Genomic DNA, 24,415 nt, shown 5'->3' on the forward strand with positions numbered 1-24,415 from the left:
CAGGGCCAGAGGTGTACAGGGAGCCGTGCACCGAGGCAGGGGTGGGGGCTGGGGCTGGCCCCGGGGCACCTCGGTCAGTGCGGCTTCTGAGTGGGGAGGGCAGGGCCCGGGGCAGGTGGGCCCGCTGGCACCCGGCATACCTGGGCGACAAGGCGGTTCAGACCCAGCTTGTCCTGGGCGAGGCTCTCATTGAGGGCGCTCAGCTTGGACAAGGAGTCCCGCAGAGAGGCCTCCTCCACCCTCAGCTTGGTCATTGAGAGCTCGAGCTCCACGCGGCCAGCCTCTGCCTGTGGGGCCAGGGTGGCCAGAGACGGTCAGATGGAGAGACAGAGAGGGGAGAGCCAGGGAGAGGCAGGAAAAGATGTGCAGAGACACAGAGATGGGAGAAGGCAGAGAGATGGAGGCAGGGGGCGAGGAGAAACAAGAGGCAGAGAGATGAGCCCCTCAGAGATGGGGGGCGGGTGGAGAAGACACACGTGAGGCAGAAAACCACCAGTGCAGAGGCCTGCTGCCTATGAAGCTACTCCGAAGCCGCCCAGGGCAGGGCTGGGCAGGAGCAGGAGAACCCAGCTCTCGCAGGGCAGGGCCAGGCTCACAGGGCCTCCAGAGTGGTGTGGGAGGGCACCGCTCAGGACCCAGACCTCAGGGCTGGGGCAGGCACCTCTCACAGACCCCACGGAACCTGTGTCCAGAGATGGGACGGGATAACCTGAACGACAGGCACTGCCCCAGGAGCATCTGGAAAAGCAAGGACGTGACCACTAATAGAGGTCAGTTCACCTATGGCTGGGGTCAGAGGTCAGCCTGCGGTCTGGGTGGAAGGGGTCAGCGGCCACCCCAACACCGGGGTCAGTCTGCGGCCAGAGCAAGAGGGCCTGGGGCCTAGGGCACAGGCAGGTTTGTGGCTGTGCAGCACACGGGGTCCCACCTTGCTCAGCGCCTCAGCCACCTCGGCCTTCTCAGCCTCCAGCACGTCCCGCTGCAGCGTGGCACAGCTCAGCGCCTCCCTCACCTCCACCAGCTCCTTCGCCAGCCCTGAGCGCCTCACTTCCAGCTGCTCTAGTTGTCTGTGGCTGTGGACAGAGGGAGGGTGCGTGGGCGCCCTGCATCACTTCCCTGCCCAGAGTCTCCCGCAGCCAGACAACGTTGGCGTGGGCCAGGGGCCAGGCCTGAGAGAGGAGCCCTGGAGGCCAGGGCCTCCCTCACAAGGACAGCCAAGCCCTCCACTTTTGGCTCTGTGATGCTGGGCCTGTTTTCACATCTGCAAAATGGGGTAACAGCTGCCTCATGAAGCTGTTCTAAGAACACATGACCTACTGAACACGAAGTGCTTAAAACAGTGCGTGACCGATCTCCCAACAGTCTGCAGAAACGAGAATACCCACCACCGACATACTGAACACCACCATGACTTATGCCTCAGAGAAGAAAGGGGTGCAGCAGTTAAGAGGTTAACTCTGAAGGCAGAACGCTTGGGTTCAAAACCTGGCTCTTCTAATAATGAGCTGCGTGACCTTGGTCAAATCGCATGACCCTTCTGTGCCTGTCTCACCATCCACAAGATGGGGACAGTGACAGGTCCCACATCAGAGTCATACCTTGAGGGCCGAACAAGAGAATCTCAGGGCTTACGATGGTGTTCGGCACTTGGTCACATTACAATTAAAATTATTACTGTTAATTTTCCATTTAAAAAATAATATCAGGGGCAGCCCGGGTGGCTCAGCGGTTTGGCACCGCCTTCAGCCCAGGGCCTGATCCTGGGGACCCGGGATCGAGTCCCACATCGGGCTCCCTGCATGGAGCCTGCTTCTCCCTCTGCCTGTGTCTCTGGCTTTCTCTCTCTCTCTCTCTATTGTCTCTCATGAATAAGTGAATAAAATTTTTAAAAATAATATTAATATTACTACTGTTGTTTTAATTTTTCTTGTCACCAGCCACACCCCTACCTCATGGCACTCCTCTGACCTCTGGGAAGTGACAATACTTCTCTGAGCCTGTTTCCTGAAAGGGCCAGGTTGGAAGATCTTACATCAGAGGAGTGCTGTGAAGATTCCTCGAGATGGCAGGAGGCCTGGGACACCGTGGGTCCTCCCCGGTCCCCCAGAATGCTGTGGGGAGCCCCAGGGTACATTTCAGTGGCCCTGGCAGAGAGGCCAGAAGCCACTCACCTGCGCTCGAGCTCCCTGCGAGTCCGTGCGCTGTCCTGGGCCGTGGCCTCCCGCTCCTCCTCCAGCTGGTCCCGCTGGCGCCGCAGCTCCTCCTGAGCTGCCTGCAGCTTCTCCCGCTCCTGCTGTAGCTCCTCGGCCTGCTGCTGGGCCGCCTGCAGGCTGCAGGCCAGGCTGTCCTTCTCCCTGCAGGACGAGGGGAGGGGAGGCTGAAGGCAATGCTGGGGCTGCTCTCCCCAGAGAAGAGGACCGTGCTGCTGTCCTAGCAGGAGCCACATCCTCCGACCTCTAAGGCACTTGCCTCCAGGAAGCCTTCCTGCCTCCCCCCATGGATGACTCACTTCATCCACATCTCCCTGGAGCTGACCCCTCCCAGCAGAGGACACCCAGCTTTCCTTCTCCCCCAACCCACCCACCGACCTGGAGGCCCCGTGAGATGGATGGAGGCACTGGCATTATTTCCAACCACCCCACCAGGTTGAAGAGGCCAGGCTGGGCTCCTCTGCTGTCAGCTCTGCTAGTCCATATGACCAGGAAATGCCCCTCAGCACCCCGAGCCCCTCAATTCTGGAAGATAGAGCTGGGTGTGCCCAGATGGCAGCTTCCTGCTGCACAGGCCGGCAGCACCTGGGAGCCAGAGAGGGAGGGAGGGGGCAACTGGGAACTCTGGAGATTTTCAGTGTGCTGCCTTCCCCCCCACTTTCAGCAGTCACAGCAAAGGAGGGGGGCATGTGTCTGTCACCCCTCCTTCCAAGCCAGCTAGGGTTTTTGGCTGAAGCTAAGGGCTGATCGCTGCCATCGCCTCCGCAGCCCCACCTCTTCACTCGAAGTGGCAACCCAGATGTACACTAGACGCTAAGGCTGGCAGTGGGTGGGAAAAACCATACAGCACGACAGGAAGTAAAAACAGCACGATGCAAAGTGAGGTGTTCACTGTGTACACAGTGACCTAAAACCCCTCCTTCCAAGGCATGGGAAGCACTGGTCTTGCTGTCAGATGGACCTGAATTCCAATTCCTACCCATGGCCACACTGTTGTGTCTGCTTGGACAAGTCTCTCAAGCTCAGGACTGTCACAGCTCTGAACTGCCTGAGCGTGATGGGAAGACTAACTGAGCCTGGCACACGGCAGGTGTACAAGAAGCCTCTTCAGCCTCACCGCCAGGAAGCACGGTGGGAAGCAGAACCAGCGAGTTAACTGTGGTTAGGCTGTGACAAGGTCCCGCCCTTTTATTTCCACCTTCAATTTTCCAACTGTTTATTCTGCTGTTACATTTACGAAAAAAAAACAAAAACAAAAACAAAAAAAACAAAACAAAACGAAAAACAGCAAACAACAACAAAAATAACCAAACATCTAAGAGAAGATAATTTCTTGTCTCCAAGATCTCAAAGAAATGGTCTAGAATAGCAGTATCATCTCTCTGAGATGATAGACATGTTCTCTGGCCATCTGTGGCTATCAAGCACTTAAAATGTGGTGAGGATAACAGAAAGACAGAACTTATACTTTTTAAAATGCTTAATTAAATTAAAGATTTTATTTATTTGACAGAGAGAGAGAGAGAGAGACAGAGCATGAACAGGGGCAGAGGCAGAGGGAGAAGCAGACTCCCTGCCAAGCAGGGGGCTCAATCCCAGGACCCCAGGATCATGATCTGGGCAGAGGTAGATGCTTAACAACCAAGCCACCCAGGCACCCTGAAAATGCTTAATTAATTTAAAATTTAACAGACATTCTAGGCCAGTGACGAGCACATCAGTGCAATCCACATGCTTATGGGCTCGGGCTGGCATTAGACCCAGGCCCCCACCCCGACCTCTCAGGCACCTGCTCAGGAGGCCGATGGTGCTCCGCAGACGCTGGGCCTCGCGCTGGGCGTCCTCATGAGCCTGGGTGGCCCCGTCAGTCTTGTCCCGCAGACGCTGCAGCTGTTCCTCCAGGCTGCGGCGCTCACCCTCGCTGTCACTGAGCTGCTTCCGCAGGGTGCCCAGGAGGTCCTGGCTGGCCTCATAGCGCCCACGCATGTCCTGTGGCATGGGAACCACTGAGTCTGGGGGAGCCCTAGGAAGCTCCCAGAGCGCCCCCTACTCTCTGCTCGTTCCGAGATGCACACCAGCCTACTCTGCGGCGAGGCCTGGCGCAGGAGAGGAGCTGGCCCCCCAGACGAGGTTTCCACTCCTGTTCACTGTCCCGACCACCTGGCTGAGCACTCTGCTAGGGCTCTGAGCCTCCGTTTCCTTGGCCGCTCGGACCTAAGCCCCAGACAAACCACCAAGCACACTCGTTCCTCTCCTGGATTCTGACTACCAGGGCTCCTCCCCTTTGCACCCAGGTTGACTCTCCCCCAGACTCTTCGATGCCCCTAGATCCCCAGTTCCTCTCATCCTAGATTGATTCCAACACCCCCTCTCCTCCCAGCCTTTCCAGGCTCCTGGCTCCCGCGGTAGGGCGCTCTCCTCTTCTCCTACACCAGGACTCTAGCTCTGCCCCGCTCCTCTGGCCCCAGGCTCCGCCCCCAGCTGCCCAAGCACCTCGCACTCGGGGCTCAGACCTGCCCCAGCGCTCTCAGCCGCCTCCGTGGCTCCCCACTCAGTGGCTCTTTCTCAGGGCTCTGGATCCCCTCCAGGACCCAGCCACTCTCAGGCCCGGGCTCCTCCCGCGGATCCCCGGCTCCGCCCCCGCGACGCCGGCCCCGCCCCCACAGCACTGGCCCCGCCCCGCGATGCTGGCCCCGCCCCCACAGCACTGGCTCCGCCCCGCGACACCGGCCCGGCCCCGCAGCACTGGCTCCGCCCCGCGATGCTGGCCCCGCCCCCACAGCACTGGCTCCGCCCCGCGACGCCGGCCCGGCCCCACAGCACTGGCTCCGCCCCCGCGATGCTGGCCCCGCCCCCACGGCGCTGGCCCCGCCCCGAGTGGCCCAAGCACGACCCCGGGGGCCGGGGGCGCCGCCCTGGAGGCCGCCCCGGAGGCCGCTGGGGCCTCCCACCTGGATCTGCAGCTGGCGCTTGTGCAGGGCCGAGTGGATGAGGGCGAGCGTGGAGGAGTCGGAGCAGGCCGGGGATGGGCCTCGGCGCGGGGAGCGGCCGCGGCCGGGCGAGGCGCGGCGCGGCGGGGAGGGCGTCCGGGGGCCCGAGAGCCCCCGCAGGCTGCCGTCCGAAGCGTCGGCCGTGCGCTCGGAGCCGCTTAGCTGGACGCCGCTCTCCACGTCCGACAGGACGGCCTGGGGGGGGGGGCAGGGAGGCGGGGCCGCGGGTTGGCCGGGCCAGGAAGCCCAGGGGCCACGCGTCGGCCTCCCCCCACACTGGGCGCACATTTCCTAGCTGCTTCCCGCAGGCCTCCCTGATTCCACCTGCCCTGGCCCAGCCCTCGGCGGCCGGTGAGGTCTCCCCTATGCTGCCAAGACATAAATCGGGCATTTCCCACAGGTGGGCCTGGAACGTGCAGCGCCTCCCCTCAGGCTGGGGCTCCCCTGGGGCAGAGGCCAGGCTCAGCTAGCAGGGGCCTCCAGCAGCAGCCTGGGGTCCCCGCGCCCCAGCCACTAGCGGCCCAGCTCCAGGCCACCTGGCCCCGCCCCACACAGGGCTCCCGCCCACCTCACACCTGTGCCAGGTCTCTCAGGGTCTGCTGCAGCCCCTCTCCGTCCTCTGTCTCCAGGGCCGCCTGCTCCTGGAGCCGCAGGGATTCCTGGCATGATGTTGGGGAGACAAAGAGTGGTCAGGGTTTCTACCCTAGCCTGAAACTCCACCTTCATCTCCCTCCCCGGGCCCTGCCCACCAGGTGGCCACTAAAGCCATGCCCACAGGCCAAACGCTTGGTAGACCCCAGAGCAGCCCCAGTGCCCTCACTGACCGACCAGGCCCAGAGAAGCACAGTGTCACTATACAGGTCACACGGTCTGTTGGAGGGCTGGACATAGAACCCAGGCCAGGCCCCACACAGAAGGATGACCAACCCAGGCAGTACCCTTGAAAGGGGTCCCTCTTGGAGGGAGGCAGCTGAGCTCCAGGAGAAGGAGCTCTGGGCTAGCAGGGCACAGGCATCTCAGTTTGGGCCTGTTTCCTCATCCGTGTAATGGGACTCTTGCTACATACAGGGCTGCTGAAAGGATGAAATACGATAAAGTAGGTGCACGTACTTACCACTAAGCCGGGCACACACTAGGTACTCACACTAGACCTGGCACACACCAGGTGCTCAATGAATGAGGGGTAAAACTGAGTCTAAATGGGATGCTAGGGATCCCTGGGTGGCGCAGCGGTTTGGCGCCTGCCTTTGGCCCAGGGCGCGATCCTGGAGACCCGGGATCGAATCCCACGTCGGGCTCCCGGTGCATGGAGCCTGCTTCTCCCTCTGCCTATGTCTCTGCCTCTCTCTCTCTCTCTCTGTGACTATCATAAATAAATAAAAATTAAAAAAAAAAAATTTAAAAAAAAAAAAAATAAATGGGATGCTAGAGGGATCCCTGGGTGGCTCAGCAGTTTAGCACCTGCCTTTGGCCCAGGGTGTGATCCTGGAGTCCCAGGATGGAGTCCCCCATCAGGCTCCCTGAATGGAGCCTGCTTCTCCCTCTGCCTGTGTCTCTGCCTCTCTCTGTCTCTCATGAATAAATAAATTAAAATCTTATATAAAATCTTTTATAAATAAATAGGATGCTAGGGGTACCTGGGTGGCTCAGTTGGTCAAGCATCTGCTTTTGGCTCAAGTCATGATCTTGGGGTCCTGGGATCAGGCCCCAAGTCAGGCTCCCTACTCAGTGAGGAGTCTCCTTCTCCCTCTGCCCCTCCCCCTGTGTGTGCATGCATACACACACACACACACACACACACACACACACTCATAAATAAATAAATAAATAAATAAATAAATAAATAAAAGAGCAAGCAAGCAATAAATGGAATGCTAAGGGTGGCCCAAGCAAGCACGGCCCTCATCCACAGATCTGTTCTGTCTCCCAATCCCCCCCATGTCTCAGGGGCAACTGCATCTCACCAGGGCCTCAAGCTTCTCAGTAAGGACCTTGTTGACCTGATCCTTCTCCAGATTCTGGTTCTGAAGGCGCTCCACGGTCAGGGCCAGCTCTGTCACTCTGGCAGAAGGGCAGTAACAGACATGAATGGGAGACCCACCCACCTCAGACCACCAGCTCTGTGACTTTCATGCTTTCCCAGACCTCAGGAAGGGACCCTAGCATCCACCTCCCTAGCTGTGTGACCTTCAGCAAGTCACTTCTCTTTGGACTTCAGACTATTCATATGTAAGAGGAGAGTGAGGCTGCCACTTGCTTTCCCTCATTGGAAGACACTCTGGGACTCATCCAGGTCACAGGAGCTCGGAGTGGAAGTTCTAGCATCAGTGGTTAAATCGTTCATAACGTGCCCTGAACAAGAGCCCCCTGAACCTCAGTCCCCCGCCTCTGTCACACAGAGTGTCTATGAAGACTAGCTGAGCTCACACAGGGGGAGGGCCCATCCCCAGTGAACAGACACTCGTTCCTCCCTGAATCCCCAGATGCACACTCTACAGGGAAGCCTGCCTCCTATGCTGCCTACCAGGTACCCACCTGGCACTGAGATTGGCCTTGTCCAGGTTGCTCTGCACCTTCAGCTGGGCGAGGTCCTTCTCCTGGAGCACCTTGTCCCGCAGCTGCTCCTCCAGCTGGGTCTGCAGCAGTGCCTGCTTCTCCAGGGCTGCCTCAGCCCGGCTCTCAGCCAGCCGCAGGCCTGCACTCAGCCCCAGGTCCGCCTCCTGGATGGCTCTTGAGGCCCGGGCCAGCTCTCCTCCCAAATGCAGCAGATCTCTGGTGGAGAGAACAGAGGATAAAGACAGGACAGGGGCAGGGTCCCAAGTATAAATTAAAACTATCCCAGGATGGTATAGTGCGATGTCACTGTCAGATTGGCAACAAAACAAAACAAAACAAAACGTCACATAAAACACAATGTAGGCAAGGCTATGGAGAAACAGGCCCTCCGCTACACTGCTGGCATGAGGTAAGTAGGTGTAACCATGACACAGGACAATTAGAGCTCTGAAAATTATAAATGGATAGGTTCTTTTTTTTTTTAAGATTTTTATTTATTTATTCATGAGAGACACAGAGAGAGAGAGAGAGAGAGAGGCAGAGACACAGGCAGAGGGAGAAGCAGGCTCCATGCAGGGAACCTGACATGGGACTCGATCCCCGGTCTCCGGGATCATGTCCTGGGCTGAAGGTGCCGTTAAACCGCTGAGCCACCCGGGGCTGCCCAAATGGACAGGTTCTTTGACCTACTGACTATACCCCTAAGAGCTTATCCTATAGATTGGCCCAATGCAAGGAAAGTGACTTGTCTATGTGATCCACTGCAGCACTGCTCATGTAAGAAATACTGGTAACAATCTAAATGTGCATCAAAAGAGGGCTACCATTAAATAATCTGGTATATCCATTCAGTGGAATACTCTTCTCCAGATCCTGTTCTGAGGCGCTCTGCGCTTGGCACAGAATCCACTTGGGATTCTGTTTCTCCCTCTCCCCATCTCTCTCTCTCTCAAATAAATAAATCTTTTAAATAAATAAATAAAACATATTTAGGGGTACCTGGCTGGCTCAATTGTCAGAGCATGCAGCTCTCAATCTCAGGGTTGTAAGTTCAAGCCCCATGTTGGATGTAGAGACTTTAAATAGATAATAAAAAAACTTTAAAATAAATAAGGAAATAAAAATAAAACATATTTAAAAATATATCAAAGAGGTTAAATCCTTTCCTTCTCCAAAGGAAATAGTAATAGTAAGAAGAAGTCCCTCATAGAAGATTTCCAGTTAATACATGAAGAAGTAACAGAAAGGAATAATCACAATTTGGTGACCTCTAATGAGTGTCCGGGTCTTGGCACTGGTCATCAAGTGCTGCCAGTGTAGGGGATCCCCGGGTGGCTCAGTGGTTGAGCGTCTGCCTTCGGCCCAGGCTGTGACCCCGGGTCCCGGAATCGAGTCCCGCATCGGGCTCCCTGCATGGAGCCTGCTTCTCCCTCTGCCTGTGTCTTTGCTTCTCTCTCTCTGTGTGTGTCTCTCATGTATAAATAAATAAAATACTTAAAAAAAAAAAAAAAAGAGCTGCCAGTGTACAAGAAGAGACATCCAGGCACACAGCACTTATGAAAAAGTCTTGGGATTTTTTAACAAGATAAGTGACTCCTCTGTGACACTGATGAATGAGTCAACTGGAGATCTGGCTACTGAATACCTGATGCCTTTAACAAACGATCACTATAAACAAAGTTTTAATGCAAAAAAGGAAAGGAACTGGCCTGCCTGCCTCATCTCTCCCCAAAGCCTCACCTGCTCAAAGATCAAGCAGGACCACGCTCCCCTGCTCACATGGGCCTTGGGGGCTCTCACAGCCCGACCCCCCTTCCTGCCTTTTGCTTCAACCCCACTGACTGCCTGTCCTCCTACCTCCGAGCCTTCGCTCACACTCTTCCCTCTGCCTGGAGTGCCCCTGGCTCTGCTGGTTAAAATCCTACCCAGCCCTTGAGGTCGGTGCAAATTCCACCTCTCCTATGAAGTGTTTCTCTAACCTCCCCGACCCTCCCATCCTCTGAGAATCTGTGGTATTCTCTGTATTTCCATGCCACTCACCACTCACTTCCTCAGTCTAGAATTTTGGGGGTCCATATCTTTTCATCACTAGAGCTTGCAAGGTCCTGTAGCAGAAGCTGAACATTCTAACGGATTAAATGCAGGAGCTTAAATCCTGTCTCAGCCACTTACTTTCTTCTGTGTGACCTTGGGAAGGTCACTCTACCTCTCTGAGCCTCAGTCCCCTCACCTATAAAATGGGAATTATAATTCCCACCTCATAGGGACGTTGTAGATACCAGAAGAAATAAAATGGGGCAGCCCCGGTGGCCCAGCGGTTTAGTGCCACCTTCAGCCCAGGACATGATCCTGGAGACCTGGGATCGAGTCCCACGTCAGGCTACCTGCATGGAGCCTACTTCTCCCTCTGCCTCTCTCTCTCTGTCTCTCTCTCTCTGTGTGTGTGTGTGTCTCTCATGAATAAATAAATAATATTTTTTTTTAAAAGAAGAAATAAAATGGCCAAAAAGCCTAGCTCAGAGTAACACCTGGTAAATGCTGACTGCCCTGATGGTGCCAGAAGCTGTTTCTGCCTCTCCACAGAGCCTACACACAGTAGGTGTGCTGGGTTGGACTGACGTTCAACTGAGTTGAGCTGAATTCAACTTAAAAAGAGGGGCTAGGGGATCCCTGGGTGGCTCAGTGGTTTAGGGCCTGCCTTCCGCCCAGGGTGTGATCCTGGAGACCAGGGATCGAGTCCCACATCAGGCTCCCTGCATGGGGCCTGCTTCTCCCTCTGCCTGTGTCTCTGCCTCTCTCTTCTCTCTGTGTCTCTCATGAATAAATAAATAAATAAAATCTTTAAAAAAAAAAAAAAAAAGAGGGGCTAGAGCACCTGGGCGGCTGAGTCAGTTAAGCATCTGCCTTCAGCCCAGGTCATGATCCCCGGGTTCTGGGATCCACCTGCATCCGCTCCCTGCGGAGTCTGCTTCTCCCTCTCCCTCTGCCCTTCCCCTGCTCCTCTCTCTCTCTCTTTCTCTCAAAAATAAAATATTTGGAAAAAAAAGAGGCTGTCCAGCAGATGCGTCTCCGCAGGCCGCCCCTCCGGCAGCTGGGCCTCCCTCACCTCTCGGTGGACATCTTCACCTCGCTGACCAGCCGACGCACTCCCACAACCTGCCTCCAGAGGAGGAGCAGGCGGCTGTGCTCATTGGTGATGTAGCTGTTGAAGGACTGGACAAGGCGGGGTGAGTGAGGGCCAGCCCGCCCCCTCCCCAGCCCCACACCGGCCCCCCAACTCCGAGGGTCCTGCGAGGCGGGGTCGCCCAGGAAGTGGGTCCTCCCCTGGGCCAGCGCCCAGCCTGCATCCAGGGCTGGAGGGAGGTGTCCCACTCAGAATCTCCAGCCTCCCTCCCACAGGGAACTGGGCTGCACTGAGGCAGCACGAAGGTCAGAAAGTGGCCCAGGTTTGCATCCCAGCTGCCAGCTGCATCACCTGTGTGGGCAGGTTACTTAACTTCTCTTTAAAATGCGCATGACAGCACCTACCACACAGTTATTATGAGGAACAGGGTCGGGGCTAAGCAACTATTTACCTCTCCTAAGGGACTCACAGGCCAGCACAGCCTCCCTCTCCTTCTCCTGACCCCTTCGTCCTGCCCCTCGGGTCAGGCTGAGCCCCTGAGACCCCACCAGCCTCGCAGCACCCCTGTGCCCACCTCCTCCTCACGCCTCCACGCCGCCTCCCGCTGCTCCAGCTCCTTACGGCAGCGTGTCCAGTCGGTAGTCACCTTGCGGATGTCCTCACTCAGAGCCTGGTTAGCCGAGCTCGCCTGGTCCAGCTGCTCTCGGAGCATGGAGTTCACCTGGGCCAAGCTGGCACTCCTGGGGGTGCGAAAGGGACCGGTGTGCACATGGCAGGAGAGGACAACCCTGCCAGCCCTGCACCCTCCCTGCCGCACCCCCACCTCTGCTGCTCCTCCTCCAGGCGGACGAGGGTGCTCTCCAGGTCATGGCTGTGCTCTGTGTCCTGGGTGGGAGAAGTGGGGCATCAGCCTGGGCAGGCAGAGGGAAGGGCCTGCCCTGCCCCACCCTGGCACCCACCCGCAGCCGCTGTCGCTCCAGCTCTGTGGATCTCTCTACCAGCTGCTGCTCCAGCTCTGAGCACTTCTTCTTGTACTGGAGAGTCTGTGGATGGGTGGGGAGTGGAAGATTAGCCCTAGGTGGGGGGGGTGAGGCAAAGCGAATACAGGGGAGACCGGGAGGAGTGGGTGGCCCTGACCTTGGCCTGCAGCCGCTGCACCAGCTGGGCCTGCCGCTGCTGGCCTTCCTGGTAGGCCTGCAGCTTGCGCCGGTAGGAGGCCTGCTCCTCCTGCAGCTGCCTCCGCAGCTCCACGCTCTGCCGCACCAGCCCCCTGGGCTCTGGCGTTTCCAGCTCCCCAGACTCCAGCCGCACAGCCTGCTCCAGCTGCAGGGAAGGTCCCTGGGTGAGAGGCCCGGGCCTCCCGGGAAGGCAGCACAGAACTCTGCAGAGGGTGCCAGGCTGGGCCTGGACCCACAATGCCTTGCAGGCATACACGGGCAAGCCCAGGATGCAGTGCATGGGTGCAGAGGGTAATGCAGCTGTGCACAGACACAGACTGAGCATGCATGACACACAGACAAGGCATGGGTGGACACATGCAGGTGGGCCCACAAACACGTGCATGCAAGGCACAAAGCTGCACGAGGGGTTGGGGGAGCACCCTTTGTGTGCTCGCATGGGTACGCCATGTGCCTCTCCGCCAAACACCCAGCGCAGCTGTGGTTGATTATTAGCAACATGCCCATGTCTCCCCGCCCCCACCCAAGGTGAGCTCAGGAAACCTAGATTTTTGCTCTCCACTGCCTCTTAGCCCCAGAAGAGTGGGAGCAGCAAATCGGTTGAGATCGTGAATTAATCGCATGAGCGCGTGTGAATCCATTCAAACAGAGGCAAAATACACACGCGCGTATCTGGGCTGAGAGACATGCACACACACAAGGCACACTGGCACTCTCAAACATCCCCAGGGGGACGCAGAGGAACTCCGGCCACCCCAACGCCTCACATACACCGCGTTCTGAAAGAGGCACCAAGTCTCTAACATCGGGCCTGCTTATTAATACCCTCCCATCCCTGCCGAGCCCTGGGTTGTCCCCCTCCCACCTTACGGGAAGCTTCTGTGGGCACCCTGCTCCACCCCCAGGCAGCTGGCAGTCCCTTCATTGTCAGTCCCTGTGAGCTCAGGCAGGATGCCTGCGTTGTCATCACCATGGTTGCTCTGGCTGAGCCTCCTAACCCTTTAGGCACCTGCTGGTCCCAGAGGCCCTTCAGCTTCCTCAAGCTGCCAAGGAAGGGAGGAGGGAGCAGGAATGACGAGAGGAGTGACAGGGCCCAGGGAGAACCAAGGGGAAGACAGCCCCGCCTGGCTGAGCCTGACCCAGGCCCACAGTCGCCATCTACCTCCCCAGTGCCTGGCCCGCTAGCCCAGGCATGGCATTCACATGCCCTGCACACCAGGTGCCAGGGAAGCCGACAACAAGGGCAACTGCTCTCACCCTGGCTACATAATGGGACCAGGCCAGGCCAGCCCTCTGGGCCTACATTCTCCCAGCAAGCCCGGGAGCCACACAAGGAACCACCGACAAGGCCTGCTCCCTACCCTCTCTGACCCTCTCCTCCCCATGGGCTAGGGTCAGTGCTGGGGCAGGGCGACAGTGGCCACTGGGGTCCACCCATAAAGAAGGGTCAGCGGGGACTGCTTGGGAGCTTCTGCCTGGAAGGCAGGCTGCAGGCCCATGACCAGTGTCTGCGTGGAGTCGACCTAAGTCAGGTGACAGGCGAGTGTCTCCATCTGAGCGTGGTGGCACCGAGATACCATGTGTGTTGTGCATCGATGTGGGTGTACCTCACTGGCTGTGGCTGGGCTTTTTGTCATTTGTCCCCATAGGGGAACCTCTTTATGTCTCGGCATTCGCAGGGACCTCAGTCAGGTGGCATCTGTGGCCACAGGTCTACGCTGCGGTGCAAGCATTGGGGAATCTGTGGGTGCCCATGTGTTCACGTGTTTTTATGTCTACATGCAGGCCTGCAAGTGGGTGGGGCTGGGGAGCGTGTCTGAGCTCCACGTGTGTCTGTGGCATGTGTATCAGCAACTCTATGCAAAGTGCAGGTATGCAGCACAACTTTGGCTGTGTCGGTCCATGAGACGTGAGACCACGTATTGTGGTGTCTGCAGGATGGGGTATCTCGGTGTACGGCTGTGCGTCTAGGTGGTACGTGCTATGAACCGGGGGGACTGTGTGGTACCTGGCTGTGGGTGTGACTTACGCTGTGTCCAGTCCATGAATCGGAGTGTATCACTAAGGGGACTTGTGTTTCCGCGTGACTCATCTTGTGCATCTGTGTGTGTCTCCGTGGGGTCTGATCAGGGCCCCTGCTCTGCATGTTGTGCACATCTGGGTGAACCAGGTGCTATTTGCTGCTGTGATTTAGAAGGGTTCAGGCAGTTGGTGGGTGCTCCACCGACTTCCCCAGTGTTCCCAGCCGGCCAGGGCCACTCCCAGCCACACCTCGCCCCCTTCTGTAAACTTCACCCCTCACAAAACAGCCTTTCAGTTTAACTTGTAATTCAAAAGGAAAAGAGGCGGGTCACCAAGCTGAGGATGAAAGAAGTTTACTGTCTCCCCTAGCAACCACTGCCCTACTACCCGCCATTCATTCAGTCCAGGTTGCCATGGAACTGGGGGAGCCCAGGGGGTCAGTCCTGTGGAGCCCAGGGGGCGTGGCCATGCCTTCCCATTCCCAGCTGCCTCGCCCAACACCTGCTAGTCAGGGACAGGAAGATGGGGGGCGGGGGGGGGGGGTGGCCTCCAAAGGGACCATGAGGTCCTCCTTCTGACCTGGGAGGTAGCCACAGGGAGCCCCTGCCTCAGTTTCCCTACATGCAGTCAACAGAATACAGATCCTGATCTTGCTTCCACTTCTTTTTCCCAGGGATGCCGTGGGGTTTAAAGGATCAGAACAACCTCACTGGCCTCCAAAACAGCCCACATGTATGACAAGAGGGGCAGGCCTGGCCACCTGTACCGTGGGAACACGTGGGCAGCAGGGACAAAGTCCCACAGAACTGATTGCAGAGCCCTGGACCAGGGGTCTTTCCTTTTCCTTAAGATTTTATTTATTTGGGCAGCCTGGGTGGCTCAGTGGTTTAGCACCACCTTTGGCCCAGGGTGTGATCCTGGAGACCTGGGATCGAGTTCCAGGTCAGACTCCCAGTGCACGGCGCCTGCTTCTCCCTCTGCCTGTGTCTCTGCCTCTGTGTGTGTGTGTGTCTCTCATAAATAAATAAAATCTTAAAAAAAAAAAAAAAGATTTTTTTTATTTGAGGGCGAGCACAAGAGAGAGCACGAGCAGGGGGGAAGGGCAGAGGGAGAGGGAGAAGCAGACTCCCTGCTGAGCAGAGTCTGACATGGGGCTCGATCCCAGGACCCCCAGGACCCCAGGGTCAGGACCAGAGCTGGAAGCAGATGCTTAACCCACTGAGCCACCGGACCAGGGGTCTTAACCCAGCTCCACCAATGACCTCGGCCAAGCCCCTGATCTGGGCCTGCTTCCCCATCTGTGATAAGGCGATCTCCAGACTCTGATGTTCTCTGGGAGCCCACACCCCAGGACCGGCCTGGAGGCCATTCTCGTCCAAACCCTGCCTGCAGGTGGGGGGCTTCACTCACACCACCTGACACAGAGAAAAGGGAAACACCCAGCTCCCTCTACACGCTATTCAAGGGCCTCCCCAGCCGCATGGGGGAATCTTCTAGACTAATGCAGCCCCCCACCCCACCGCCTTGGGCCTCCAGCCTCAGCAGCTGTGTCTTGATAGAAAAAAAACCTGCCACCTCCCACGTCTCCTCTCCTTCCCCTGCCGGCTAGGGGGGCCGCACCAGCTTCATTATCAGTCAGAAGCTGGCATTTAAGAGGCAGCCCCTAGGGGCCTGGCACTGTGCCAGTGGCTAAAAGATGAGAGGGTGCTAAACTGGGAAGAAAGCTGGCTCAAGGCCTTGTCACCCCCAGCAATGGGGGACTCGGGCCAGCCCACCCTCCACACCCCCTGCAAACCCTGGAAAACTAGCTCTGCACTGTCCCCAGCACTAGGGGCGACTATGCCCCCCCACAACGCCCTGCTCCTCTGCAAGTCTCAACAAGTCGGGGGCCTGTCCAGGCGAGCCAATACCAGGACACTGGCATACCCCACAACCACACACATAACGCATATCCCTCTTCCCAACATGACCATGCAGCCCCTGCGTGGACAGGCCGAGCCCAGGGATCCTCGGCTAACCTGGCTCTGCCTAGCACATGGGGGGCCCTGGGCCGGCTTCCGGCTCTGGGCTTCAGTCTCCCATTTGTTACCATGAGAGGGTCATGTCTGAGGTCCTTCCAGCTTTCCAACTGCCCCCTTCTCCCCCGGAACTCCTGACACAGTTGTCTCTTCCTACACCCAGAAAACAAAACGGCAATGCACAGCCTGGGCCGGGGGTCGAGAGCCGCAGCCTTCACTGGCTGTGTGACCCCAAGCCTGGTGCTGTCCCTCTCGGAGCCTGCTATCCCCTCTACTAAATGAGTATCATAACGGTCCCTCAACCTTGGTGCATCCGATGTGAAGCACCCTGCCAAGTGCCAGGCACCCAGTAAGCACTCAATAAACAGTAGTTACTGTGACGACTGCTGTTACCACCCGCACACCTCCCAACCAGACACTCCCTCCCTCCTGCCACTCCCACTGACTTCCAGCCCCCCTCAACTCCCTAGCGTCGCCTCTCACGTGCCTGGAGGCCCAAAGGAGACAGTGCACCAGAAACCACGTGCACTCGGGGCCCAGGCCCTGGGAGCCCCACAAGCCTGCAGCACAGGTCCCGGGGCAGCGTGAATCCTGTATAGACTCGGAGGCCGGCCTGGCTGCTCCCTCCTTCCTCGGTGAGGCCCCACGCCCATGGAGAGTGGCCACAGGGCTGCCCCAGAAGGTCCCGCGGAATGCTGCCCATGCCTACTCCAGCCTGCCTGCCTCAGTCTCAGCCGCCGCTGGCCGGACCCCAAGACCCATGGACGTGGGAGCACAGAGACGTCCAGACACTCGAGGGGCAGCAGGGGCCTCTAGGGGTCCTACTCTCTGTGTTCCCACCCCAAGCAGGAGACAGATAGGAATGAAATACCCTGGGACTGGCACTTGATCCCACCACCTCATTGACTCCTCACCAGCCCATGTCACACTAGCATCTCCACGACAGAAAACAGACGTGGAGGGCACAGTGATTTGCTGAAGGCCACGGCCACGCATGTTGGCAGGGCCACAATCGACACCCAGGCTAGCCCAACTCCGGGCCCACCTTCAGCCCAGGGCCCAGGTCCAGCCTGGCTGTCTCCTGCCCTCGCATCAGGGGAGCACCCTGGTCCAGCTCTTGGCCGTCAGGCAGCACCCACCCTCTCGCTGACCGCGTTGTACTTGATGGCCAGCTCATCACGCTCCGCGCGGCTCTGGGCCAGCAGGTCCTCCACGCGGGACAGCTCCTGCTGCAGCAGCTGGTTCTCCTCCTGCAGTGACAGCACGGAGGCCATCTCTGTGGCTGGCAGTGGGGCTGGAGAGGGACAGCAGGCACGAGGTTGGCTTCCCCCCAGGTCCAGGGGGACATCCTCCCCCCACCGGTGCTCTAGACACATCACTAGAGGCAGGAAGAGGGACCGGGCCCCTGAGCGTGGATGTAGCACGGGCCACGCAAACACACAGCAGGACGGGGGTAGGCAAAGAGATGGGCCTGGAGCTAGACTCGGAGTGGACACAACCACAGCTGAAGGGTGGCCCCAGCAGGCCCAGAACGTGCGGGCGGGAGGCTCGGTCCTGGAGGCAGGGACTAGACCTGAGTTCTAGCTCCTTCCTTCTCCAACTATGACTCCCCCCTGGGCCTCAGTTTTGCTGCTCTGTAAATGAGCGGAAGGGCAGCCAGGCCCGACCCGGAGGGCAGGGAGGCCGCACTTAAGGGAAGGGCTTCGTGTCCCTTCTGAAGCCAGAGCTTAAGACAGCACAGGTCATGTTGGGAGGAGAAGGAGGCAGAGGAGGAGGGGGGAGAAGGCCAAAGGGAGAAGTGTCCCCTGTCCTGTGGGCTCCTTTTCCATCCCAGGAGACTGGACACACCCCGCAGGCCTCTAGGCTCTCCCAGCCTGAGGTGAGGGTTCTCTACGTCTCTCCTCGCCTGGGGCTCCTAGGGGCCCCACATCCCTGCGCCTCCCAAGGAGGCTGAGGTTGGACAACTGTGGCCAGGGCGCCAGAAACACCACAAAGGAAAGCTGCAAATACGCCAGCTATGACGGACTGTGCCCTTCCCAGACTCTCAAGCCACATGTGAGGCTGTGGGTGTCCCCCCCCCCCAAGGAGGAACAGGGGCCCATCAGCCTCTCTGCCCGGGCGGGGAATGGTCAGTACCACCCCTGGACTTCTGCAGCGCCCTGAGCTAAGCTGAGCTGCCCTCCCCCTGTAACCTCGGGTTCAGGCAGCTCCCACCTTCCCTGGGGGAGAATGTGGTGTTTGGGTCTAAGTCTCGGCTGCAGGCTGCTGGACGGGGTGCTCAGCCCCTGTGGAGCAGCACCACACGGGGAATAACTGGGCAAAAGTACCTCTGAGCCTCCATTTCCTCATCTGTAAAATGGGTCCCTCCACCATAGGGTTGTGCTTGCTTCACGGTGAGTCACTACTGTCACTGACCATGGAAAAGGGGGATGTGAGGAGGGGTGAGGTGCAGGCAGGGTCTGTGGAAGGTGAAAGAAGAGTAGCACCTTGGCTGTCAGGCTGGGAGAGGTTGCGGGTGACAATCTCCCTGATGCGGGCGGGCAGGCCGGCGGTCCTGGGGGCGTCCTGGGCTGGGTCCTGCGCGCTCAGGCCCTCCTCCTGGCCAGCTCTCAGGACGCTGCTCTCCAGTGTCTGGTAGGGCGGTGATGGGGAGAGAGAGCCTCTGAAGGGGACCTGGGACCCTGGGCTCCCTGGCCCGGGTAGGTGAGGAACAAAGTCCTGCCGCCCAAGATGTGGGTACCCAGGAGACCCTCAGGAAATCCCCCAAATGGAGGGAAGCCTGGGAGTTAGTATGGCAAAGAGCCCCACGGGAAGACACTCTGTGTGCCCCCTGCCCGGGGAAGGAGGCCCCACCGAGGACCAGAGAAGTGAACCCAACGGCATGGCCTGCTCACAAACCCCATCCGGGCAGCTCCCACCCCACGTGGTGAGGATTCCACTGTGCTAGCAGAGGTCACCTCAACCCTTAAACCTGGGAGCAGGGATCCCCTTTTCCCATGGGGCACTAGGATAAGGGAACCGTAGCAGTTGAGCCCTGAGCATCCGCTCTACCCCTCATCTGGCTGGGAGCTGTAAGCGGGGACCCTGTGCACCCCACCACCCACCTCTCCCACCCCATGACCCCGAGATTCACCTACTACTCATCCATTCCTGCTAGACCCACACTCCCCTGCCCTGGACAGGGTGGGCCCAGGCCTCAGGACCCACCTGGATAACAGTCTCCAGTGTCGGCTGGGCCTCCGACGATTCCTCCAGCCCCAAGCTCATGGGGGGAGGCTGGGGGCACCCCCCTCCAGGGCCCCAGAGATCGGCTCAGCTTGCCCACCCCACAGCCAGCCAGACCGCTGTGCTGAGCACTGTGCAGATTAGGCTTAAATCCGGCGGGGGCCCCATGTGACCACGGGGTGGGCCGGGCTGAGGGACGGGGAGGGGCCGGGAGGGCAGAGGAGGGGAGGGCAGAGAGGGGAGGGGAGGAGGAGGGAGGAATGGAGGAGGGGAGGGGAGGGGGAGGGAGGAATGGAGGGGGAAGAGGGGGATGGGAGGAGTGGGGAGAAAGGGAGAGGATAGAGAGAGGGAGCAAGAGGGCCCTGAGACCGGGACCCTCCACAACACCCCCCAAACTGTCCTCCCTCCCCAGCTGCTGGGTCCTAGAGCCGCCAGGCCCAGGGGGTGGGGTCAGCCAGTCTCTGACCTCCTTTGCTGACCCAGGCGGGGGTCACGTGGTTTGCTAAGACTGTTCACGGGGTGCTGGGATGACGCTTTCCCACATCAGGGTCAGGGCAACCACCGAAGGTGTGGAATGGCCACCCCAAGCGATCTGGACCCCCTCATCCCCTCGCCCCCACTTCCAGCCCCGCACAGGCCGTGTGCTTCTGAAGAAGCAGCTCTGCCCCTCTGGGTCTCCTTGTCCGCTTGTAAGATGCGGATAATACTGGCGCCCACTCACGGAGTAGTCTGGGGGATCAACCCAAAAACCGTGTGGGCACAACGATCGTGTGAAATACCGATTTCACTCATTTGAGAATCCAAAATGGACAGTCCCTGTACCCCAGGGCCAGAGGCCCACCCCCCACCTCCCACTGTTCCCGCCCTGCCGCTGGGAGGCTCCCGGAGCAGTGAGGCCCCAAACTCTGGACTGAGCCGCACATCTGCGGTCACAGGGGAGCCCAGCTCTCCCGCTCCTTGGCAGTACGACCTCGGACAAGGTACCTCTCTGAGCCTCGGTACCCTCGTCTCTAAAATGGGATTGAGAGCAACTACGACACAGCGTCTCTGAGGATCCAGTGAGCTGAAAGGTAGAGGGGGTTGGAACCCAGCGGGCTTGGGGTGAGCAGTGAGGAGCTGCTGTTCTGTTTTCATTAGTGTCCCTCCTGCTTCCGGGGCCCCTCGGAGCGCCGGGTCCCATAGGGGGCATATTGGCTTATCTCATTAGATCCCCACCTCAACTCATTCCAGATGAGAAAACCAAGGCTTAGAGAGGTTAGAGCTCTCCCCTATTCAAAGTGACGCGCCGCAGGGGAGTGGTAAGCCCAAAGCTCATTTCTTTTGGGCCAGGCAGCCCCCCAGTAAGTTCTTCCAGGCGGGGCCAGGTATTTTCCCTTTAAGGTTGTACCACATGGGGATCCCTGGGTGCTCAGTGGTTGGACTCCTGCCTTCGGCCCAGGGCGTGATCCTGGAGGCCCAGGATTGAGTTCCCCATCAGGCTTTTTGCATGGAGCCTGCTTCTCCCTCTGCCTGTGTCTCTGCCTCTCTCTCTCTCTCTCTCTCTCTCTCTGTCTTTAAAAAAATAAAAATATAAAAATATAAAAATAAATAAAAATAAAAAGACTACCACGTATCTAAGTCACACCGAGGAATGCAGCAGGTGCTGCACAAATGCACCTCAGTCAAGCTGGACCCCTCACACTCAACTAGGAAATCTGTTCTGCAGATGGAAAACCAGGAAACAGGGCACTCCAGGTCAAAAAGGTAAGTGCCATCAAGATGCCATGGCAACCAAGGCCAAATCTAGGCAAAAGTGAACTCAGCCAGGGGCAGAGAGCTGTCAGTACAAAACTCTGGGACTCTCATTTTCCCACCTCCAGATACCCTCCAGAAGTCCCCTCTACAGACTGCGTACCCATAACCAGAGCAGAGGGTAGATCACAAACACCCCTCGGCCAGGGTCTGCACCCCCGCTTGCCCAGCTTGGCACAGAGGCGGCCCCACATGTGCTTGGTGAACTAAATTATTCTGTGTCTTCCCCCAGCAGTGCCCTAAGGGATCAGGTGAAAGGGAACAGGATGCCAGAACCCTTGGCTCTGCCCAAAGTTCTCCCCCTCGGGTCTGACCATGTTCTCTAGATCCCAAGAAATCACATCTAAACTCTGTGTGTCCATGCAGTTCTCCAACATCTGCAGCCAAATCTCAAAATAATGGAATTCTTCAGAGGAAAAGTCTGGATGTGAGAGCTTCAGCATCAGACTCCAATCTTGGCTATGCCTCCCCACCAGGTGTGTGACCTGGGCCACTGACTTCGCCCCTCTGAGCCTCAGTTTCCCTGTCTGTAAAATGGGATGATAATGATTGTTTCTATCATGAGGATCCAGTAAGGCGATCCATGCTTAGCTACGTGCTTGGATGTGGTGTGGCACAAACTGCTTGTGTACGGGGATCCCTGGGTGGCTCAGCGGTTTTGCACCTGCCTTCAGCCCAGGGCGTGATCCTGGAGTCCCGGGATTGAGTCCCACATCGGGCTCCCCGCATGGAGCCTGCTTCTCCCTCTGCCTGTGTCTCTGCCTCTCTCTCTATGTGTGTCTCTCATGAATAAATAAATAAAATCTTAAAAAAAAAAAAAAAAGAAAGAAACTACTATGTGTTCACCAAAACATATTTCCGATTCTTCTTAGGAACTGGGACTCCCTTGCAGTCAGAGATGGCCATGTGATCACGTTCCGGCCAGTAGGATTAAGACAGAAAGAACGTGTGCCACTTCAGACCTGGCCCATAAAAGCCTCCCATGAGGAACTGTTGACCTCCTTCCCTGTCCTCCAGCTGGAAGGAAAGAACGCTGAAGTCCTAGGGGATGCGAGAGCCGCAAGCTGGAGGGGTCTGGGTCCGTGGGTCGCCATGTAGAAAGCCACCTGTCAAACACCCAACAGGACTTGCCATGAATGAGAAATAAACTTCTGTTAGGCCTCTGAGATTTCAGGGTTTCACGGTCACATCAGCTAGTACCACCCTAATGATTACGCACTGTTAAATAAGGCCTAAGTGTTGGCTCCTACTAGCGCTATTATTACTATCGACAGTGTTACCGGCTCTTCGCAGTACCCCTGGCACACAGGGGCACACTTCAGCCATTGTTTGGAGAATAAGTACAGAGGAGACACTCTGCACTCGTTCTCTCCCACTCTTTGCACTTGTTCTCTGGCCCACCCTCCCAGCCTGCTTGGCCTTGCCCACCGTCCAAGCCTGCTGTTTGCCAGATTTAGCGCCAGGAACCAGCCAAAAGCCCCTCAGAGATGACTCATGAGTTTCAAACACATCTGTGTCCTTGCCCACTTATGCCTTTTTTTTTTTAAGATTTTTAATTTATTTATTCATGAGACACACACACACACACACACACACAGAGGCAGAGACACAGGCAGAGGGAGAAGCAGGCTCCTTGTAGGGAGCCCGATGCGGGACTTGATCCCACGTCTCTAGGATCACGCCCTGCGCTGAAGACGGCGCTAAACCGCGGAGCCACCCGGGCTGCCCACACTTATGCCCTTCTTTATTCTCTACTGCTGACTAGGAATTATAACAAAAACATTGAACCGACCACAAGCCTGGCCCTCTGCCCATCACTCTGCATCTGTACCTCATCTCTTTTAACCTTCTTGACAGCCCTGTGATGGCAGCACTGTTCTACCCACTTTACAGATGATGACACTAAGGCTCCGTGAAGTTAAATAACTTGCTCAAAGCTCCCCAGCCTGAAGAGCTGAAGCCACATGTGAGACCCAGACATGCCTGGTTCCAAAGTTTTGAGCAATCATAGCAACAGCTGCCATTACATAGCATGTACTGTGTGCACCACCCTCGCATGCGTATTATATAAGCCACTGCTATCTTTTGCTTGCACTGCTGAGATGGTCCCTCAGTTCTAGTCTATTCTCACACAATGGAGATCGCCTCCCGCTTCTGCTCAGTGTCCCCCCCACACACACACATACACACTACCTCCTGTCACAATCAAAATAAAATAACAAAATTCAGGCACATGAGTTTTGCCCCCCTGGACCCCAGTCAACTTCTCCCACCTCATCATCCCCTTCTCTATCCCCCCGTGCTCATGCCACTCCAGCCACGCTGGCCTTGATTCTCATCAAAACACATCAGGCATGCTCCCACCCCAGGACCTTTGCACTTGCTTTCTCTGCCTGCAGTGCTGTTCCCTCTTTTGCATGGCTGCTTCCTGCCTGTCAACCAGATCTTGACTCAAAAAAATATCACCTACTGAGAGAGCGAACCCTGACCCCCAGCTAAAGTGGTCCCTGACTGTAGGCACACGGTTTTCTCTAACATGTATGTTGTCTATCTCCTCCAAGGACAGGGACCAAGTTGGCCTTGTTCAATGCTGTCTGCACAGCCAAAGCTCCACGAACTGCTGTAGAATGAGTGAATGAAGGAATGAATGAATGAATGCAAAGAGACAAGTAAGAATATAGGGAGCTAAATGAAACAAATTGAAAAGAAAAAAGGAACAATTCCCCTGAGCTTTGGGTCGGGTCACATCGGGCAAGTCCTGGCCTTAGATGACGTCACCCACAGACCGGAATCCCAGGACCCCCAGGGAACATATGGCAGCACCTGCTGCATCCCAGGAGCTGGGGGAGGGGGGACCTGACATTATCAGGGGACCCCTGAGTGGGAAGGGTGCCTGGTGTCCAGGCGGGCCGTCACCCCCAGGGCTGGGGCAGAGCCTGGGGAGAGGAGGAGCCAAGTCAGGCAAAGCCTCCAGATCCATCGGCTGCTTCTGCTTCGGGTCTTTTCTGAGCCCAGCTGCTGCCTAAGGAGACCAGGCTGGCTTCAGCCCCGGACACGGCTTGTTTATTTACTAAGCACCTGCTGAGAGCCCAGCTTGGGGAAAGAGTTAATCTCGATGAACGCGGGCACAAGGTACCACATGGACCCCCCCAGTCCCCCAGGCAAGGCCCAGGCCCAGGGGGCGCTGGGGAGACGGGCCACCGCGGGGGCAGACCTCGGCCCAGGGCACAGTCCTGGGGGTTTGCAGGGAAATCACGACGGGGCCCAGCCCAGCCCAGCCCAGCCCAGCAGCAGGCCCCAG

General features: G+C 57.6%; 1 protein-coding gene and 1 long non-coding RNA gene across 7 annotated transcripts in view; one reads left to right on the forward strand and one right to left on the reverse strand.

Annotated features, from left to right (window-relative positions):
- The window catches only part of CROCC (ciliary rootlet coiled-coil, rootletin), a 40,777-nt gene extending 21,294 nt beyond the window's left edge, over positions 1–19,483 (reverse strand). The window contains exons 1-16 of one of the 5 annotated variants that reach the window (XM_041765932.1): positions 19,306–19,483; positions 18,585–18,729; positions 17,238–17,392; positions 12,018–12,203; positions 11,840–11,923; positions 11,704–11,765; positions 11,455–11,620; positions 10,863–10,969; positions 7,736–7,972; positions 7,165–7,261; positions 5,776–5,859; positions 5,162–5,395; positions 4,000–4,199; positions 2,172–2,354; positions 929–1,073; positions 141–287 (exon numbers count right to left, since the gene is read on the reverse strand). In XM_041765932.1, the coding sequence (XP_041621866.1) occupies positions 141–287; positions 929–1,073; positions 2,172–2,354; positions 4,000–4,199; positions 5,162–5,395; positions 5,776–5,859; positions 7,165–7,261; positions 7,736–7,972; positions 10,863–10,969; positions 11,455–11,620; positions 11,704–11,765; positions 11,840–11,923; positions 12,018–12,203; positions 17,238–17,392; positions 18,585–18,729; positions 19,306–19,365 (2,292 nt within the window). In that variant the 5' untranslated portion in view covers positions 19,366–19,483. The remainder of the gene's footprint in view (positions 1–140; positions 288–928; positions 1,074–2,171; positions 2,355–3,999; positions 4,200–5,161; positions 5,396–5,775; positions 5,860–7,164; positions 7,262–7,735; positions 7,973–10,862; positions 10,970–11,454; positions 11,621–11,703; positions 11,766–11,839; positions 11,924–12,017; positions 12,204–17,237; positions 17,393–18,584; positions 18,730–19,305) is intronic. The other 4 variants (XM_041765930.1, XM_041765931.1, XM_041765929.1 and 1 more) reach the window with 4 other exon arrangements.
- A 114-nt stretch (positions 19,484–19,597) lies between these two features.
- Positions 19,598–22,718, forward strand: LOC121496986. 2 transcript variants are annotated; one of them, XR_005989376.1, is made up of 4 exons: positions 19,598–20,393; positions 21,029–21,066; positions 21,481–21,590; positions 21,987–22,718. It is a non-coding gene; the product is annotated as an uncharacterized LOC121496986 (long non-coding RNA). The 2 variants fall into 2 exon arrangements; XR_005989375.1 differs by lacking the exon at positions 21,029–21,066.
- Positions 22,719–24,415: the final 1,697 nt, after the last annotated feature.

Source organism: Vulpes lagopus, chromosome 8 (assembly GCF_018345385.1).
Source record: "Vulpes lagopus strain Blue_001 chromosome 8, ASM1834538v1, whole genome shotgun sequence".
Lineage (NCBI taxonomy): Eukaryota > Metazoa > Chordata > Mammalia > Carnivora > Canidae > Vulpes > Vulpes lagopus.